General features: G+C 42.6%; 1 protein-coding gene across 4 annotated transcripts in view; it reads left to right on the forward strand.

Annotated features, from left to right (window-relative positions):
* Positions 1 to 21,246, forward strand: part of KDM4C (lysine demethylase 4C) — a 390,883-nt gene extending 369,637 nt beyond the window's left edge. For all 4 annotated transcript variants that reach the window (XM_005605001.4, XM_070248477.1, XM_070248476.1 and 1 more), the window contains 3 exons: positions 12,157 to 12,276; positions 15,479 to 15,571; positions 20,164 to 21,246. In XM_005605001.4, the coding sequence (XP_005605058.2) occupies positions 12,157 to 12,276; positions 15,479 to 15,571; positions 20,164 to 20,340 (390 nt within the window). In that variant the 3' untranslated portion in view covers positions 20,341 to 21,246. The remainder of the gene's footprint in view (positions 1 to 12,156; positions 12,277 to 15,478; positions 15,572 to 20,163) is intronic.
* Positions 21,247 to 21,571: the final 325 nt, after the last annotated feature.

Below are 21,571 nucleotides of genomic sequence, written 5' to 3' on the forward strand. Positions count from 1 at the left end.
TCCGATTCCAGGCCTTGATGACCACTGGTGTGGTCAGTGTGAGGGAGGACATGCTGGGCTAGCTTGGGAGAGGCCGAGCATTTGAAAGTGGCTGTTTGTTCGGGCACATGGCCCTGCACTACAACATGGCATGCCATTTGTCTACTGCAGTATCATTTGGAGACTAGCAGAGCCAAGCTATTCTTAGGTCTCAGCCCAGGAGTAATTAATCCTTGACATATTTTTACACACCATGATGTCCCTTTGCAGTTGTACATTTTACCACAGAAGCTTTGTAAAAGCCTTTTCCATAGCAGTAGGCTGAGACCCACACACCTATCTCTTTCATCATTTTTATGCTTTTTGCTTCCCCTGTTTTAGAGTCACCCAGTTGATTAAGTTAAAACAGACCTTCTTGTGTGCCCACCAAGAATGAGGTAGTGCTGCATGAATAGGTCTCCTCTTTGGGTTGCTGACCCAGCAGGATGCTCCCTTCCTTTGCCCATAGTGGAAGCTGATATTATAAAGAGCTAAGGGCTGTAGCCAGAGAGTGATGGAGATTAGGTTAAGGGAAAGGGTAACTGTCTGTGTCTGATTTTTCTTTTCATTCTTTTGCATATTCTGTTCCAACGTTTTGGTGAAAGAGGAAGAACAACGACAAGGGCTGAGTAATTGGGAACTATAGACCCAGCTCTGCCTGTAACTTCCAGTGGTACTTAGGCCATTGAATGAGAGAATCTTAGCCAAGGGGTCTCTCTCCTGAAATCCTGAGTGACTATGGCTCAGTTCAGGGCTGCTGCATCAGTAAGACAGGCTAAGGGTGCAGTCCCCTCCCACCGCAGCCTATAAACCACCCTGTTCCCTTCCCCTGACCCTCCTCTGTGACTCCTACAACTCCCACCCACTACAGGGAGTCTCCTCTCCCCCCGCCCTGGTGACTGCTTCTCAGACCCATTATTGAACTCTGCAAGAGGCAGGGAGCTCACTACAGATTTGTTTCTGTAATTATTAGGAGCATTGGCTTCTTTGTATGCAGTCTAAATGCTGACTCTGAAATACCCCAAGAGCCAGTCTTAGTCCGTGGCCTCTAGAGCAAAACTGAATAAACCCATTCATTCTCTCTTCACTCATAGCTCTTTATAGATGTGTAGAGAATGATCAGGTTCCTCCTGAGTCTTCTCAAATCCAAACAAAACAGTCCTCCTGCCTCAATCACTTAATACCTATTTGTTGTGGGAAGGAATGAATGATTTAATGAAAACAAACTGGTTTTTAGAATGCTCTTCCTCCAGGACACTCTCAGGATGAAATTTTCTGGACAACATCCCACTCAAAAGATCACTCTCAGGTGTGAGAACACAGTGCCTGAAACCCAGTCTGACCACGCAAGCGTGACAACTCTTTGTTTCTTTGATCTGGCCCTTGAACACTTACCAACGCAGCTAGGAGGAAGGTTAAATGAATTATTCATGCAGTCATTAAAAGTCATATTTCCAAAGGATATTTAATGGCACAATATAATAAATGGAAAAATCAGGCTCAAAATTGTATATACAGTATGATCCCAATTATATATAAAAATATAAATATGCAAAGGAAAAATCCTCAAAGGAAATGCATCAGAATGTTACTGATTATCTCTGGAGAGTGTAATCATAGGTGATTATGATTTTCAACTTTATCACCTTCTTATGGTTTCCATATGAGCTAGTTTTATTTTCATAATCAGAAAAAAAGTTCTTTTTTAAAAAGATCTGAACTCTTGTGAGAACTCCTTATATCGTGACTCGTTTTCCCTGATTTTCCTTATCTGGATGCTTCCAGATTCTTGTGTCAAAATTTCATTTCAGTTCTCCATCTCCAGAGGCATGTTGAACTCTCTGGGATATAATAACCACACAGTGTACTAATAATCTTTCTGTTAAATGCTTCTGCTTTACACTGTACTTCTGTGGCATAAGAGTTCTTACACTTACCTTTTTAATTTTTATTTTAATACCTGCATTTTTCACTAAAGAGTTGCATGAAGTAAAAAACCACGTCTGTTTTTCTCGCTACTAATCCCAGTGTTCCTAGAACACAAGAGATGCTCAAAAATTACCGCCTTTTTGAGTGAGTGACCGCCTCACTCATCTGCTTCTTAGCCGTGTGGCCTGGGGCACGTCACTGTGCTCCTCTACCTCTGTGGGAGATAACACCTATCCTACTGGGTTGTTTTGGATTTCAACTAGGATAACACTGTCTGATCATCTTTTGTAGTAGGTTCTTGGCTTCTCAGTGCATCCTTTCTTCATGATTTTAAATCCCAAGGATCACGTCCTCCTTGGTGAGAACCTCCAAGGTTTTTGTCCCTCCCTGTCATCCTGCAGATGTTCCCTGTTGATGTGAATTGAATCCAGTCACAGTTCACTTCAGACTCACCAGCTGCCAGTCCCTGTGCTTTGCTCATCTCTTCTCCTCTCCTTTTAAATGTATATTCATGCTAATTTTCCCAACAGAGAGGTTGTATTATTATCTCCATTTGATTGATGGGGAAACCAGGACATAAAGTGATAAAGTGGCTTGTGCCTGGTAACAGCTCTTCTTTGACTCCAGGCAGTGTGACTCCCGACCTTGGCAGCACTACTTTCTGCTGCTTCAGCACGACGTGTCCTGTGTGAGTGAAGCCCCATGCTCTGGGAGGTAGGACATACACAGTGGAGCAGACTGCGCATCTGCAGAGGGCTGCGTGGGCCGGGGCTGCCGCTCTGATCTCAGAGCCCCCTGGTGTGGCCTGTGAGCACAGGACAGCCTTCTCTCCCCACAATGCTTATCCTTATCTTTCCTTTCATCTTTTTCTTTCAGCGTTTGGAACTGACATTTATTTTTAGAAACCACTACAGAGAGATTCACCTAAAGCCTATCTTTTTCTGTCTTGCAACATAAATTTTTATTGACATAGTAAAATATTTTGTTCCCCTTATGCATTTTAGCCTCTGCCAACAACTATAAAAAGGGGGAAAGATCTGTCCTATATAGATAGAAATATTTCCCCTTATTTGAGTATAAGGAGTAACAGTCCTGGGGGGCTTATGCATTAGTGTCTGAAGGAAAAACAGGAGGACGATGCAGCCAGCACAGTCCTTAGAAATGGTGTTGGCTGTCTCTCAAAGGTGGGAAGGACTGGATAGTAGCAAACTCTGTGACCCTGGGCAAGGGAGTTGACACCAGTTACCTTATCCTTAAAACAGAGATAATAGTAATACTAAGATTATTGTTAGAATTATTGAAATATGTATAAAGCAGGATGGTGCCCAGCACATAGTAAACACTCAGGCAGTGTTTGTGACTGTGGTTGTGGATATTGTTGGTGGTGATGGCCAGTAATTTTTCGGTCAGCTCATTGGTCACAGGGTCCCTAAGCACAAGACTCCCAGTAATACTTGGAAATTATACATCTTCCATACTTTTATAAAAGGAGAGGTTACTGAAAGAAGATCCAAGAAGTACCAGAAAGCTTCAAACATACAAATCCCCTTTTCGAGTAGTTTGTATATCTAGGGCTCTTAGGAGTTGAATCCGAAAGATTTCCTATTTTGGCTCCTGATGTGATGGGGCAGCTGCCCTGGGATCATTGGTGGGATCATTCCAGAACACTCTTGAGAGGTAGAGAAAGGGGTCAGGGCTGCCACACCTTCAACATAGTCAGTGGGATGGCCTGATCAACTATGGGAACCCCAATAAAATCAACTTGCTGATGCCACAGTCTTGAACAGTGATCCCCACAAAGTGCTGCTGGAGCTATCAGTTGGCTTCTCCCTTTGGCATCTGTCTTTAAGGGCTACGTAGTGCTGTCACTACAGCTTACAAAGTGTTCGCATATACCTAGCCGAGTGAGTGCAGGAGAGTCCTGAATGGGGTCTTTGTAATTAATTCACTTTGTATGGAAGGTGGTTCAACATTGAGGGGAAGGCATGAGGAATTTTGGTTAATTATAAGGAGAAAGTCCTTGACACAGTTGATGTCATAAGGGGGTCAGTCGTGGACAGAGAGAGTTCCCACCTCCTGTCACCTACTATCACATGTGGTACCTCATATTGTAGATATTCATGTGTATGTTTGAGTCCCCACCTGGACTCAGTTTCTTGGGAGAAAGGACTGTTTCTGTTGTTTTCGCAATGCTGAGCTCCGTGCCAGGCAGGGAGGAGACACTCAGGATATACCAGAGAGAGAGAGAGGAAGGGAGTGGGGGCACTCTCTCAAGGGTGGGTAATTGGTGAGTAAATGATCTTTCAATTCCATTCATGCTCTCCAGTTCCGAGAATGCCGAGAACCCCTTGTCAACATTTCAGAGTCGCCTCCCTTATGCCCACACACACTCGCTGCCTCCCTGTGTCCCTCTCTCACAGGCCCTTTCGGTCAGGTCAGCTCCCCACTGTCACCCCTGATTCTAGTTATTCACTTTTCTCATGCTTCTTCACTTCAAAAGAATCAGAAAGATAATTTCCAAAAGAAACTGCCTAACTTTGTACTTTCTATGCCTTTTTAAAGCTTTTGCATGCCAGAATCTCCCCAATTTCTAATAACATAAAGATGTGACTTCTTTTAGAAATAGACCTTCTGAGGCTTAATGCTGTAGTAACTTTCAGGAAAATAAAATAACCGCTATCTCTTGGACCTCAGTACTTTTACCAGACGCGTGTCCGCTCTTGGCTTATAGCAGAAGGAAAAGTTTGTACTAGCAAACTAATTGGCCTTCAGGAATTCACCAATTAAAAGTCAGTGCTGTTCTTTCTGTGAAGATGCTCTCTTTTAGAAGATAGGTGTGGTTAAGTGTCAGGGCGTTGGCAAAGTGTGGCTGGTGGAAAAGAATTTAGCTCTTTGAGAGAATAATGAGGGCATTGCTCCAGCTTAACAGAGATAGCCAGAGCATCTTGAGGTAGAGAAATGGTGTGTGTGTGTGTGTCCCTTAAAAAAGAGGGGGAAAAAAAAACCTATTTAAAAGGAAAACTAGACATCATTATCATTCTGGAGTTTTCCCGGAATGATAAGTGTCAGTGTGGAAGCAGCTTGGCTTGCATCCATTATCCCACAGGCTGAAATGTTGGTGTTTCGTATCTAGCACAGAACATACAGATACCTCGAAGCGGGAGCATTCCAACCTTTCTTTCAGGTATGTGAGAAGGCTCTCACTGTAGAAAAGCTGCAGTCAGAGGGAGCGGCATGGAATTAGTTCTTTCTTTCTTTATGGCCTGTAGACTGTCTGCTGGGGGGTGATCACCTCGCACAGTGATTCTCAGCCTGGCTGAGCATCAGATTGCTTGGGAGGGCGTTCAGCTTGGACCCCATGTTGGATCGAGTGAATCAGAATTTTCTCTAGTGGTTAGGATAAGATTTACTGCACTAGAGAAGTAAGACTGATGTTGAATTTTTTAAAGCTGATGAAATTAACTTTATAAATGGTTTATTTGCCTTTTTACCAAGTAATTTATGTTCTAGGGGTCTATTCTAAGAATGTAGTCAGTAATTTGGTCCAAGATTCATGGAGAAAAATATAGAATAGCATGAGAGATGATAGGGGAAAATTGGATTCACCTATATATCTTACAATAGGAGAGTGGTTAAGTTAATTGTGGAATATCCATAATGTTGCATAATTCAGCCAGTAAAATGGAGTTTTTAAAGGATAATTAATAACTAAGAAGACGCTCATAATGTAATTATAGGTGATAAATAGTAAGGTACAAAATTATATATGTATGCAAAAGGACAAATACTGTATGATTCCACTTATATGAGTTATTTAGAAATAGTCTAATTCATAGAGACAAAGAGTAGCGTGGTGGTTACCAGGGACTGGGGAGTGAGGGTTAGAGAGTTAATGTTAATGGTGTGGAGTTTCAGTCTGGGATGATGGAGCATTTCTGGAGATGGCGGGTGGTGATGGTTGTACAACATTGTGAATGTACTTAAGGCCACTGAAATGTATACTTAAAAATGGTTAAAATGGTGAATTTTGTGTTATGTTGATTTTACCACAATTAAAAGAAAGACCCCTCATCTCCCAAATGCTGTGGAATGAGTGAAAGGACATGGCATGAACAGCAATACAGAGCTCTTCACAAAAGATAGCCTTGTCTGCCTCTTTAGAGAGAGCTCGGTTGTGCTGTCATGTGAAAGAAAAGAAAGTTTGTGGCTATGAGGAAAAAACGTATGTGTGTATAGGGACGTGTATGTATAGGATGCCCTAAGTTTTTAAAAAGGCATAGAAGCATAGAGAAAAATCCAGATGGTAACAGCATTTGCTTCTAGGTGATGGAAATAAGGATTGTTTTAAATTTGTTTTTTTTTAGTCTTAAAAAATTCTATAATTTTCCCTAATGAGTATATAATAGAAGCTCAGAACAAAAAGCTATTTTTAAGAATCATATTAAAATGTTTTCTATCTTTGCTAATCTCTGCATGAAGGGTTATAGTAAGTTATTATGACATATTTAATAAACAGTGAATTCAATCCATCCAAATGTGGTGTGTCCCCTTCAAGTACTCCCCTTGAGAGGCCATTCTAAAGAGGCTGCCATTGCTCAAGATGCTGGAGGACTTATCTTTGTAGCCTGGGATACATTCTTGTGGATATCCTTCAAGAGGGTACATCTTCAGACTGTGGGGTATATTGAAAAGTTGGGGACAATTGTAAATCATCTAGGGACAAGGCTCGTGAACAGGTAGGTGGTGCCACGAACATGTTCCTTTCCTTTTTGATGGATAGGTTTCCTCATAGGCCCTTTGAACAAGGATTGGGTGGTCTTGGAAGTCCTCCAGTTTTACATTCCACCTTAAATAAAAGGTGTCATCTCCACTTTGTGAGAGCACAGATCTGCTGTCACCCAAACTAGCAGTTACTTACTGTTCAGGGTCGTCACTTGCAAGCGTCAAAAACTGTAACTAAGCACTGAAGAAATTTAGTGGAAAGTTATTAGGAAGCCTGCAGACTCTCCAGGAGCTCAAGGTAGAGAATAGGTGAGAACAAGAGAGGCTGCTCAGCTAGAACGTGGGGAGGACCAGGTCTGCGGCCTGGAAGAACTGGACCACCTCCCCTTGTGTGGTCAGCCTGGACCTGGGCTGTGCCGCTGCTGCTCTCTGAGAACATTCTTCCCCCTCCTATTTCACTGCATCTCTGATCATAGGCTCTACATCCTGGGCAAGTGTAACCAACTGGCCAGGCTCCTGTCCATGTCTGCTGCCCTGGAAGCTGGCAGGGGAGTATCTAGCATTTTCAAGCATCTATAATGGCAGGCCAGCTTTACCTCCCACTGAGACTCTGAAGGAGAGTTGGGGGTTCAGATGCTGGGCAGCCAAACAAATGACAGATAACTAGTACGATTAGTACATGGTTATCAGTCAGTCTTTTAATCCCTGCCAGAGTCCAGTAATAAGCAGGTGATTATCCCTCAAAATGTCAGCAGCTGCTGGTGGTAGTTTGCTCCTGGTCACTTAAGCATTTTCCCCAAGAGGGACGGTCAGAGGCTCCAAACTATATACCAATTAACTACTGGGAATTCATGTACCAGGTCTTCATCTGGTGCAGCTGGACTTATAGATAGGACTACCTGTTCTGTTGTTTGTACTTGTCAGGAGCAGAGGTAGGGATGGGTGGGGGGCGGGGTGTGGTGGTGGTGCTGAGACAGCGTTTAAGGTCAGCACTTGTAGAGGTCCCTTTCAAAGGTCCTAGTAAGAGTTCCAAGAACAAGATGACTTCAGAATTCAAATAATCAGACTGGAAGTTGGACTTTTCTCTTTAGTTGGTGGAGCAAGTACAGGAGTTTGGCCCTGACTTTAGCAGGGATGCGATATGACACCGTCCTCTTGCCTGGGTCGGTGACCCATCTCAGTCTTTTAATCATGGCCGAAAGCTCACTCTTGACTGTGATAGTGATTTCTGTCTTTAATTTCCACATCATCTATTTAGTGCTCTGGCTCCAGGCTTACTGGCAGCTCCAGACACCAATGCCCCTGTGGACAGGGCTCTAGCAGATTTGAGGGGAGTTTACACATCTCTGGTGGCAGTACAGCAAATGGTAACAGCTGTTTATATCAGGTGAAGCCAAACTGCTTCTGAGGGTCTAGACAACGACTGAGAAAAACGCTAGTCAAGGTTTTTAATGTGTGGAATTTTCCAGCAAAGGTGTTTACTTGCTCCAGCAATACACTAACACCTACATCAGGAAAGACCTCCTTAGCATTTTACATCCTTTAATAGAATAGATCTTAAATTCTAGAATGCTTTAAAAAAAAATCACCCAGGTCACATAGAACTGTGGGGAGAGGGGGCTGGAGTCTTCATCTTTTAATGTGTGTCCCCAGTGGTTGGGGCCACACTTGGGGAAGCTGTGCTCTACTGTCTCATTCCTCGTGCACAGCCTGGGGGATGTGAGCCAGCTGAAGACCTTTAAGAGAGAGGGCAGACCGTTCAAGCTGTGGCTTTCCGCAAATGAAATCCCCTCATTTTCAGACTTTTTATTTTATTTCATTCTTTCAGACCTTTTATTTTTAACAGAAACCTTTTATTTCACATGAAATCTTACTCAGAAACTCAGTCTAAAAATTAAAGTTCTGTTCTGGTTGAAGTGATCATGGTGGCCAAAACCCTCATACTCCACATAGATTTCAGCCCTTGCAGGGACCCCTGAGGCCCCCGCACCCGACATGGCTGTGGGGCTCAGAGTGACAGGCTTCCAAGTGTGAACAAGATGCCCTCTGTCTGTCCCTAGCTCAGGAGCTGAACATTGTTGACTCCTCTAGTGTCTCACACGGGTAGTCAGTAAATAGGTATTGGATTAGTGATTGTGACAACCTTGGGGACACCCAGAGGCTTCTGCTTTGGAGAGATCAGGGAAATCTAAATATCAAACCTTTCAGCTGTTTTTCATCATCCCACATGCTCCCAGTTCCATTCCTGTTTAAATGCTTTATACTCCATGTAGTCATAGAAAGTTTCTGGCAAACTCAACACTTGAGACAGCTCATGAATTAAAATCATTTCTCTATGGAGGAAAGTAGATGTTACAGAAATAAACTTTGTGTTTTACTATGAACTGCCTTAAATCCATTTGGAAGGTAGCTGGGGTATAAATAATTAATAATAGTTACAAAAGAAGTTATATGCAAATCAAAATATATCGACTTGCAGCTAAATAACCTGGCAAAGGGTGAGAAGGTAGCCATCATGGCTCAGAACAATGCCTCCTGGTGTGGAGGGGAGGAGATTCACAGAACAATTCTATGTTGTTATATAGTTGGTTGGTTATTTTTCTTTATTCTTCTACTTTGAATAAAGAAAAAATTCTGCAAGCAAGAAGATTGAGAAAGCAAACTGAACCGTCTTCCCTAGATTTTGACATGAAAGAGTTTGAACTGATCTCTGTGGCTGATGCAGAGCAGAGTTTGGAGGAGGCCGAGCCAGAAGGAGCTCTGTGAGGCCAGGCACTTTCAGTGCCAAGTTAACATCTGTTGTGAGTAAAGGGTTAACTTACAATTAGTAGGAAAGATATCAAACTGTATCTCAGACGTTGAGTTTTCAGACGTCTTTTTTGAAAAGAATGTTTCTTACTTGCTGAAGTTACATACATTTAGTTTACTAATAAAGCTCTATTTTTGTGATAAACTGCTGAAATATACATTATACTTTGCTTAGGCCAATTTCTGTGGCTATTGCCACACCTTGGTGATATCGTACCTAAAATTACAGGTCAGGATTTGTTTGAGGCAGTTATTTTAAAGGCTAGAAAACCTCTGTTGAAGGTCAAATCTGTACAACTAAGGACCCAACTCTCCCGCTTGGCGGTGGGTTTGGTGGCTAAGTAAATGTGGAGTGTAGCCTCCGCGTTTCCCGAATCCCTGACTTGCTTCTGTTGGGAGTGGAGAAGAGCCCAGTAAATAGAACTCATCTCGCCGAGGTGAAGCAATGTAGAGAGACAAAGGATTCAGGGTCTGGAGATTAAAACTGTCTCCTTTAATACTAATAAAGCAGATATTCAAGAGTGTGGCATGTATTTGTGGGCAGACAGGTTTCCTAATACTGGACCTCAGACTTAAGACAGGCCTTCTTGAAACAGGGGTGCAGGACCCCACCTGCCTCTCTGTGGAAGGAGCAGAGCAGAATGCAAGTTCTCTGCCCAAAGGTGGCTCCAAAGAGAAAGGGCAGGTGAGGGGTAAGTCAGAGGTTACCAGACTTTCCTGGCTCACAGCCCCTGAATATCTCAGCACATTTTTTTACAGTGTCCCTTGGCCAAAGGAAACACCTAACGGTTCCATCTATTAAGTCACTTAGGTCCAAACAACTTAATAGCAGTCGTAAGCAGGGTGTCTGGCAAGTGTTGCCATGCGTCCCCTGAAAATATCCCACAGAACCCCTGTGTTTTGCTGTGGTGCCCCAGCGCGCTGTGGTGCAGTTTGGAAAGTGCAGTCTCCTTCAGAACTCAACAATAAAAGGAGGAAATCACTCCTTGTTCTCTTAGAAGAGTGAATCCCAGAGCTATCCCAGAGCTGGCGTGGCTTCCTAACGTAGGAGGCTGGATAGTGTGTTTAGAAGCTGCCCCTTCCAGTGTTCTTAGTGCCATGGATACAGTTCGAAGGGAACTGAAAAGTGAGGTGATAACCGTAGGGGCATATATAGAATACATTTCTACAGCCTACCGTCTCCATCCTGCAATGCCCTGACATCAACTATTATGAAGGCCAAGAATAAATTTATTTTCATTTGACTAAGTTAAATGCAGACTGTCAATTCTACAGAGCCTCTGAGCACACCCTTTTTTTCTTTGCCCATAGCTCTATATGGAAGCATAGACTGCAGTGAGAAAAATGAACAGCTGAGCCTTTCACGTGTACTCTGAACCCAACAATAAAATGGCCATTCCTTTCTAATGCAGAATTCTTATTAATAATGAAAAGTAACACATGGTAGATTTCTACTCATAAACAACTAAATAGTTGGGGACAACTAAATATTTCCTGTGTGTGCCTCTCATTGAAACCACAGAACCATGCCCAGCCCGCATTTATAGCTTGATTGGTCAAGTGTGCATTTCAATCAGTCAGATTGGTTTCATCAGGAAAATACCAGTATTAGCAAAACATGAAGTGCTAAATATGCAAAAAATTTACCAAAGTAGTCAAGTATTGAATTTATTTGTATTACAGTTTTATTGTGTCATACTCCATACGTACAAATTTAAGAGTTTACAAACTACATCTGTGAAAACGGTTTATTATTTTACCTGTACAGCCCTGACCCCTCCCCCCCCCCAAAAAAAAGCACCTTCCAGGATGGACTCCTGGGGAGTTTGCTCTGAGTTACTGCCTTAGGAGGAGGCAGTGTTGAGTAGCAGACCTGAAGTGAGAAGACTGGTTCTGGGTGTCACCATGATTGCCTGTGGAAGGAAGAGGGCTGGTCACTTGTTGGGAGATGCTGGCAGAAGCACGCCTGTTGGGGGAGGTCCAGGGGTCTTCAGAAGAGGTCTGCCAAGCAGGACACACCCCTCCCAGCTCCGCCCGCCATGCGGCAGACGCTCCCTGCTTTTCTTGCCCTTGCCACTTAGTCAAGGCCTACCAGCTCCCATCTCCCTCTGTTTCTCCCCCGGCCCCAGTCCCACCTGGGTGTCCTCAGTTCTTCTTCTATTCAGCTTCACTCCTCCAGAGATCCTGACAACTTAAAGGAGCCTCTCTAGGGCTCAGTTTCCTTCTCAGTAAAATGGGAATAATTAATAACGTCTGCCTACTTCATGGAGTGATTATGAAGATCAAATGAGACGTATGTTCAAGCATTTTGTTAACTGCAAAATGCTGTATTGATGTCAGGTGTTATAAATCATTAGCTGGTCTCTTCCTCACTTAAAGCAGTTTCTATGCATATTTTAGTTACCCTCTGAATGACTCTCTGTCAAGTAGCAAATGTAAATGCTGCTGTTTTGTCCTGCTTGGATGATGGTGGTTCCTGTGCAACTTTATGATGTAGGCTGAATCTTTAAGTACTCCTTTGGCTCATATCTCTTCCCCTGAACACCCATGCAAGATCATAATCCGTAAAACACAGAGGTAATAACTCCTTTTAATTGCCAGGAGTTCATCATTTGCTAAGTTCTGAATGCAGTCACTTAGACACTTGCCTTGAGAAGCCTGTCTCTGTTTATTGCGCAGAGCCGAGACTGTGTGAAGCTGGGCCCTCCTGCTGAGGGAGAAGTTGTCCAAGTCAAGTGGCCTGATGGCAAACTCTACGGGGCAAAATATCTGGGATCAAACGTTGCCCACATGTACCAGGTGAGTGCTGCCGTGTGTGTGATGCTTGCTGAGATGGACTGGAGAAGCCAGAGGGCAGGTAATATATCCAGTGTGCTGCTGATCAATGAGCCACATGAATTTGGGGCACTTCTTATTTTATGAAGGAGGCAAAGATTCAATGTCTAATGACGCAGATATTGGAGTTTTATTACCAAGTTCAATACTGCGAAACTTTAATAACATTTGATGAATGGCTTAATTGTAAAGAATATACTTAGGCCAAAAAGATAAGCAAGTGGGTTGTAGGCTGCTTTCTTGTGTTTCCATTATCTGGGGAGAAACTAAATGGCTGGTTTATCTGACTGTAAGCCAAGATGCTGATGGCTGTTCGTCAACCAGCCGCCCCTGAATTGGTGGCTTTCGCCTGAGAGACATAACCCCCATTTGGCATCTCAGCAAACCTAAACCAGTGGTGCGTTGGCGCAGATGTGGCCATTTATCTACCCAAGCTTAAAGGAGTGCTTATTTAATGAAAAGTACAGCTATTGGTTGAAGATTCTGTTCTCTAGGGAACTCTACATATTATTAAAGAGTGCATATATAATTAAACAGTGAAATTATTTTATCCTTATCAGAAGTGACTTAAGCTCTAACAAGGAAAGCAACATGGATGGCACATGTGCATTTATATTCCTTCAGAAAGACTTTAAAAAGGAACAAATTTGTTAGAACCCCAATACATTGTGGTACTTTCAGTAACATGATGGCAGAAAGCAACATTCTCAAGCAAAGCAGTAGAGTAAAATCAGGAAGATTGAAGTGAAAGGAGAAAAAGCAGGAAGGTTCAGGCCTGTTAAGTTAAAAACGGCTTGAGGATGATAAGACTGCTAGTTTCAGCAGAGAAATTGTTCAAGACTGATAAGGGACAAGTGCTTAAGTGGAAGAGCACATTATAAGACACTGCATCAGGAACTGGAGCACGATGTAATTAAAAGTGTTCAAAGAAGTTTGGAAAACTTAAGGGAGAACATTTTTTAAATTCTAGAAAAACTCCAAGGGGAGTAGGGAGGGGAGGACGTTTATATATATGTGTGTGCGAGTATGTGTATGAAGACCATTTTCCCCTTTGTATCGGTGACAGTATTATGTTGCAGATTTAGGTCATTTGTAACAGGGTAGGTGCTGGAGCTTCTTTGAATGAGAATATCTGAAATTAGGCAAAAATCACAAGACAAGCTGATAATATTGGATTCAAAAAGAAACATTACTACATCATTCAAAAGAAAATAATTACATTTAATTAAACAATAAATGCAAAAATGAAGCGTTGTACATAGCGAAGCTGTTAGCTGCATGAAAAGTATCATAATGAGGACGTGTTGAAATTCAGGCTAATTAGTAATCAGTGTGTTAACTTCAGTTGAATTATCATGGCCTATCATGAGCATATTTATAGACTCAATGAAAAAGTTAAGACTAATATTCAAATTATCTTTCAAGTACAAGTAGTTTAAAATTCCTCATTAAACCAGTGGCCTTTTGAGATCATTTTGTGTTTTGTGTCTAATTATTCAACCTCACCATTGGATAAGCAAAGACGTTTATAAAAATAGATAGAACTAGAACCCCTGCTGCACGGTGCTCAATATCCTAAGTGTGTGCATTTTTGACCCTCGCAGTAGCCCTGCGAGATAGTTGCTTTTGACTCCTATTTTACAAATGAGGGCAAAAAGGCTCAGAGAATTTAATAATTTGTTCAAGAGCACCCAACTGGTGAAGGGAAGGGCCAGAATTTACTCTCAGCCCTGCCCCAACTCCGGTGAACCACCAGCCCAGCTTGCGAGGGACTGTCCTTGATGTTAGCACTGAAGGTCCCGTGTCCTGGCAGACCCTTCAGTCCAGGCACACCAGGCAAGCTGGTCACCCTGCCATACTCCCTTTTAGTTTTATAATTGCCTTTGTCTCTTAGAATTTTCAAATGATCTAAAACAGAAGAAAGGTAGGCAAGGGTAGTTCTAGCTATGTATCAAATTATATAAATGAGATGACACCTTGGCCTAATTAAATATTAAAGAAACCATTCTGCTAAAACAAGGCCAGGAAGAAAAGCCTTCCCATCTCAGCCTCTGGGAAGGAATAAGGAGACCTCATTCTGCCCTCTTGTTTCAGCTTAGTCACAGATGAGCAGTGCATGGATGATAAGAAGTTTTACTATATATTTTATCTTTAGTTTTATGTTTTTTTAAACTTCGGCTCATTTTTTTCATTAACATAGTACAGCTGCATGGTTTAACTTACCTTTTAAGTAGAGGTTCAAGCATTTTTATTTCTTATAAGTAAAGAATTCAGACAAACAGTCAAGTGAGGGACTTCAAAAATATCAAGGTAGTTCAGAGTTAGAACATATTAGGTATTCTACCCTGACTGCATCCCTTTTGTTGTTTTCTCCTAGAAGAGTTCACGTGGGATTAAACCTAAACCAAGAACAATCACTCTGAATCACTTTGAAGAGGGCGTTTGATGAATTTTCCCTGATGCTCTAGGTGTCTGTTAGCCAGTGTCACTTACCTTTTCTCTGCCAAAATCTCCTAAAATGTTGAAAAAACTGGTTTTGAAATTATTTGCTGCCATCTGATTAGCCTGAAAAAAATGTTTTAAACATTTTCATTTTAGGTGATAATTTTCACACACTGATGTGGGTTACATGGTATGAGGTTGAGAACCTGGAATTTTTCTGGCCGTTGGGTTGAATTTGACAAAGGCGTGTTTTAAAAGTGAAGCTCTGTAAGAACTTAAGAAATTATTTTATCTGGGAGGATTGTTATACAAGAATAAATATATCATTATTTCTTTCTTAAAAATAAACAGCCCTCCCCCTTAGGTTGAAACAAATGGTACTGACAGGCCCAGCCCATCTTAATGCTCAACTGGCCACAGCTCATGTTCTGAGAAATCATCTGAGCAGCAGCTACTTTTCTTTGTTTTTGCTTTGGGGAGATAAAGTTCTCATATCACATGTTCCAAGACATTTTCAAGAATTTTGGCCGGTTTGAAAACATGTTTTGTTCTTAGTTTGGTAAGGGAAAGAGCTTTTCTTCCCTCCTTGGTTTTTGGCTGGTTCTTTCGTTTGTTCTGCATGAGTCTTTTTTTTCCTTTTTATGTAGTTAATTGGAACCCTGAAAAAAATGGTGAATGCTTGTTTGTTCTTTAATATATGTCATAACATCTTATTTTTCATTAGGTTGAATTTGAAGATGGATCCCAGATAGCAATGAAGAGAGAGGACATCTACACTTTAGATGAAGAGTTACCCAAGAGAGTGAAAGCTCGTTTTGTAAGTGCTGGCAGATGCCGCTTGGATCTGCCGTGTGAATCCCTCTTTCTCTCCCTCTGCTTCCGAAGCCTGGCAGGAAACGTATGTAGGCCTTGGGATTGATTTTGAAGAAAGCCAATGCAAGTCTTTTCTTATCAAGACCTATTGAATGCAAACCTCAAATTTGGCCAGGGGCCGGCCCCGTGGCCAAGTGGTTAAGTTCATGCGCTCTGCTTCAGTGGCCCAGGGTTTCGCTGGCTCAAGTCCTGGGTGCAGACATGGCATCACTCATCGAGCCATGCTGAGGCAGCATCCCACATGCCACAACTAGAAGGACCCACAACTAAAAATACACAACTATGTACTGGGGGACTTTGGGGAGAAAAAGGAAAAATAAAATCTTTAAAAAAAAAAATTGGCCCAAAACAGGGAATCTGGTCCAGATTCCTTATTTTTCTTTCTAATGAGGTCAAATGATGTTTTGTGTTAACATTTATTGGCATACAAAAGTAGTTGTTGAATATGTGCTCTATGCAGGTCACTGGGAACATACAAAGATGCCATCAAGGCATTTACAGTCTTCTTAGTAGTAAAGCAAGTATTGAGTAGGAGATTAAAGGGGGCTCGGCATAGTGAGCATCCCGTTTCCGGTAGCCTTGTCACACACTCATTAACTTCTCTCTCAGAAGCTCACTAATGTTTGTGTCAGTTCATAATTAAACTAAGCTGTCACTTTTATAGCACAAGGGAAAACAAAGCCCAACTACTAGTTGTGGGAATACTAAACCATTTTTTTTTAAAAAAAGAAAATGTTATTAGTTTGAAGCCCTGTACATACCATTAAAAGACAAATAAACATGGACAAATAATCAAAACTGAAGTTGTTAAAAAATATAATTCACAATAACTTAGTTTTCATTATTGTATCATAAAATATTTAGTGGCCCCTGAAATGAAGTCAGTTTTACTCATTTAGAATTGCATCTACTGCCTCTGTGAAATGATAAATCCTGAACAGGGAAATTTGAATGAATGGGGTTTCTCTGACTAAAATGACACTTTTTTTCTGAATAAATGACACCCTTAGTTCTCAGTGCATGCCTATGGTATGCTTTTCTGCAGTGATAGAGTTACCATAGATTAATTTGAAAAACAACGGCTTTCCTTAAATGTTCAGTTGTATGTTTAGCTCCTTTGCTCTCATGTGGGATCCTGAGGACAGGGTCCCTGCATTAGGTGTGAACTGACTCTTCCTTCTCTGCTGCATCCTTTAGAGGAAGGTCCTTCAAAGTGAAATAGTCAAGAGAAGAGTGATGGTAACAGTACTGCTACCCACAGAGTGAGGAAACGTGCACATAGGGGACCCACACTGACCATAGATTAACTACCATCATAAACTGCAGGGAAAGAGAAAATCAGATGTTCCTGTTGTATAGACATCAGCTAAACCTTAATAAAGACCTAAAAAACCTGGATAATTTGTCAGTGTTCTAGGTCTTAACTTCTTGAGAACAACTTTCCCTTTCAAGCTGCTAGAGACGGCTGCCTTTTGTTCTGTGCTGCTACCTTCCATGGATTCTCCCTCTTCCCTCCTCTCCCTTTTCTTTCTTGCCTTTGTTTAATCACCTAGAGGTTTAGAGGACGAGGATGGAGTAGGTAGCCCTCTGCAGGTCCCTCAGGTCTTCGCTTATCTAATCCATGTACGATTAAGCATTTTACCAGCTGGGTCTTGCAGATTTCAAGTACTGTTTCTTAATCTCATTAAAAGAAAGCTTTTTGCTTTCTGCTCTGATCACAATCTCTTTGTTCCACAATAGTTTTGGGTCCAATAACAGGATACCTTCCTGTGTACCTTTATTTGAACACAGCTCCTGAATTTTCTAATGTCCATTTCTCTGAACAGTCACTCCAACATTCGCCTTTATTTTTTTAATTCTCAGAGAAGATTGTTTAATTAAAAAAAGGCAGTGAAAAATATATAAATCGCGGCGGATATGCTCTGAATGTAACTTGTTATGTCCAGCAGTTGAGCCTAGTAGAAAATATCTCCAGGAACAAAAGCTCGCGGTCACTAAATCCAGTTTGCCACCTCTGTTTTTATTGAACCAAAGACTTATGTGCTCCTGCTGTAGCAGACCAGCCTTTCCTTCAGGTTGGTATATAACCCTCTGGCCCTTGGCTAGTCTGTCTGTGACTGCTATTTCTTTTCCAGTTGGTGAAACAAATCTAATTGGAAAACTCATTGATGGAAGATATTTTATGATTAGAGAAATCTCTTTGGTTTTTTCAAGGAGGGGTGAGTTAGCAGCCCTCGCTGGGAGGCCTGCGTGTTTTAATGAATTCTGCTCACCCAGGCACCCGCTGACTTGGGAAGAAATTTTTCAAAAGAGTCAGCAGTCCACCCCGGTGATTGTGCTGGGTTCTTTCCCGCTAACTTCAGAAACGGCCCCATTACCTTTTATTGTCTCACAGAATAACCATAGCAACAGTGCATAATTAACTAGAGCTACTGGTAAATCGGTTTTATTATTGTATTTGAGAGGCTGACTTTTGCTGTTCTCGCACAGTGGCGACACATTCATAGATGTTTTATTTTCTCCTTTGATAACTTTAGCACTTATAAAAGGGAAAGATTACTCAGAGGAAGTACTTTGCCAAGAATGAGTGAAACAAAAATGTTTTCCCCTAATGGCAGAGGGTGCCCAACCAACCCACAATCTCTTAGTTTTCTTCCCGAGTGGAACGACGGAGTATCTGGGGGAATCCATGAAGGGAGCCTGTTAGCTTGGAAAGCCGTCTCATGAAGGGAGCGAACATGCCCAACTGTGCACTTGGCTCCACTTTTTAGTTTTCAAGCTTCTTTGTAACTACTGTGAACACAATTGACCATGTGTTTTCAAGCCCTAAAAGCTGGACTCTGCCTTTATCCCCAAGCAGGGGAGGTGGCCTCCGTGACATAGTGAGATGCACTGTGTGTTGGTGTCATTTAAAGTGATCCACCTCAGTGAAAACCAGTTGAGAATGCATTTTAGGAGGCGAAATAGTAAGGAATTAGGAAGCAGAAATAGTGCTTTAATGTAGACTTTCCCTGAGCCTGTCAGAAAGGGCCCACTTTTCTTCACACGCTAACACTGAACAGTGACTCAGTGCTGGGCATGTTGCTTGGCATTGAGAACACATATAAAATTTTGTATACAGTCCCTAATGTCCTCACCCTCAAGGGGTTCAAGGAGTCCCTGATGGGGAGAAACTTAGCTGCCCTGCCCTCATTCTACTGCGATGACACGTGAGAGTATTATAGAATCCCAAAAGAAGGGCCCCCAGGTTTGCCTGTGGCAGAGAAGGTAGGCTGTTTCCCACGGGAAGGAAACAGTGTATCCACAGACGAAAGAGGTGTGAGCCAGGAACTGCAGATAATTCTGTCTGACCAGAGCATGGTAGGGGATGATGCTAGGTTTTGTAGGGCCAGCCTCGGGATCTTGGATGGCATCTGGAAGGCAGTAAGGCTATTGGAAAATTATAAGCAGGGGCATCACATAATCAGAAAGTTTTTAGAGAGCTTTCTTCTAGTGGTTCTGTAGACAATAGCGTGAGGGTACAGTATTTGTTGCAGTGGTTTAGGAGAGGAAGTACGAGGGCCTGCACCATGGGGTCAGGAGGGATAAAGAAGAAAGGATGGAGGGCTTCGAGGAGGGGCCCTGAACAGAGTGGGGACAAGGGGAAGGTTACAGTGACTTTTAGGTTTCTGATCAGTGTAGCTGGCTGGGTGGGGATGGTGCTACCATTTTTGGAGTGTAAGAGGGTCAGCGATGGAGAAGGAAGACTTTGAGTTCAATTTGGGACAGATTGATTCGAAGTGCCTGTAGGATAAACACTATGAGATGCCTGCTGGGCAGCTGGACACACAGGCCTGAGCACAGGAGGAGGTCTGAATTGGAGCGAGAGAAGTGAGCATCCTTGGAGGAGATGCAGGAATTGAAGCCATGAGTGTGGGCTTGAAGGCCCAGGGAGCATATGTGGAGAGGAGAAGGCCAAGTGCAAAACCCCAGGAGCATCAGAGTTGAACAGATAGTTAAGAAAGGGGAACCCCTGAGATATCAGCAATGGGCAGCCAGAGGAGGAGAGGCAGGAGGAAGGGCTTACCAAGTGACAGAGAAGAAATCTTCCAGCAATAGTCAGGTGACAGAATAGCCAAATAAATTTAGGATAGGAAAGTGTCATAGGATCTAGGACTTGAACGAGGACAGTTTGAGGGAAGTGGTGAGGGCAGAGGCCCAGAGGTAAATAGGAATGGGGTGAATTGGAGATGACTCTTGACAAATTTGTCAAATACCTGGTTGGGCAGGACCTAGAGGGGAGATGGAGAGTGAGGGAGATTTGAATGAGAAGGCTTGCATTGGTGAATGTCCTTGGGGGTTGGAGATCCTGAAAAGAGTGGGGCTAAATGGAGGCAGGCGACTGGAGGAGGTGGGGAGGCTTCAAAGCCCCCTGGGTGGGGCCCTTCCACCCTGGCCGCGGCACCCTCCCCGCACATTCAGTTGGCTGAATCAGGTCTTTGTTCTTGTCACGGTCAGATACATGCCCTTCTGCAGTGTAACCCTAGCTGTTTTTAGTCCACAGCCTCTGATATGCGATTTGAAGACACCTTTTATGGAGCAGACATAATCCAAGGGGAGAAAAAGAGACAAAGAGTGCTGAGCTCCAGGTTTAAGAACGAATATGTGGATGACCCCGTGTACCGCACTTTTTTGAAGAGCTCTTTCCAGAAGAAGTGTCAGAAGAGACAATAGTCTACCTATGCTGCTGCAGGCAACGGAGCAGCTTGGGCCTGAAGAGGAAAGATGAAGGGACAGCCTGGGGGCTGTGCCATGTGTTTCGCTGGGGTAGGTGACAGGGTGTGTCTCTGACAGTGGAAGATTTGGCTTCCCAGAGTTTGGTCACCAAAACACAAAATACACGTATTGTGAATTGGAGACAGCAATCTGAAGTCATCTCCTGTTCTTGCTTTCACTTGTGAGCAGTTGTCTGCTGTGATCCCAAAGAATTTTTCTAAGTGCAAGGAAATAATACTGAACCACCCATTAAAAAAGCCACTGCCAGAGAGGAGGTGGGTCCCCGCGGGCGGCTGAGACCCCGGTCGGGAAACACGTGGAGACGCCCTCCCCATCCCAGCAGGTGGGGGCTCGACACCTGGGTGGGAGGGTGATAATTTATACATTGTTCACAGTCAGGGAAGGACTCTCACTTATTTGTCTTAAATGGCAGTTTTATAAGACATTTTTAAAATACAAATGGCATGTATGGTAACGAGACTTACCCGTGTGCTACCTGTATTTCCCTTGTACAGAACTTTTACATTTTTTTATATCCCTATTACTTTTGATTTTGTCTGATGAGAACTGAGTTGTTGGCCTTTGTGAAATTTTTGGCTCTTGAGAAAGAATTCTTATGAATTGTATGGGAATTTTATATATTTAAAGAGGGAGATCTGGGACTGTTATTTTTAAACACTTTTTTTTCATAATACGTATTCTAAGTAGATATTTATAAATATGTTTCTTTCATTATGTGTTTATAAAATTAGAGTTTAAATAAATATGCTTTGATGCATAATTTTGAACTAATATGATTTTTCCTTTTTAAAACAGCCTGGAAATGTACTAGTGTTTAAAAATAAAGATTTCCATTTTCTCCAATTCTGTCTTCTGATTTGCTTATTTTGTCTAAGTTTAAACCTATGGAGAAACAAGTGTGGTTTGGGAGCTGGCCACAAAGACATACTGGGGCCCAGGTTTGTCAGACCCTTCTTCTGTCACTGACATTTTTCATAACTGAGGACACTCGCCAGACATTTATGGCACTGTCCTTGGGGATTAAGACTCCTCTGCTAGTCCACAGGGCCAGCTGAAGTGTTTTCCTCAGCTCCTTCTTGAGGCCTGGAAAAAATCTGAGCACCTGGAGTCTGGAGCTCTTTTCATCCCAGGTGTCTTGGTGCCCGGTTACCATTAGAAGGGGCTGTGT

The sequence above is a fragment of the Equus caballus genome, chromosome 23 (genome assembly GCF_041296265.1).
Source record: "Equus caballus isolate H_3958 breed thoroughbred chromosome 23, TB-T2T, whole genome shotgun sequence".
In the NCBI taxonomy this organism is placed as follows: Eukaryota; Metazoa; Chordata; class Mammalia; order Perissodactyla; family Equidae; genus Equus; species Equus caballus.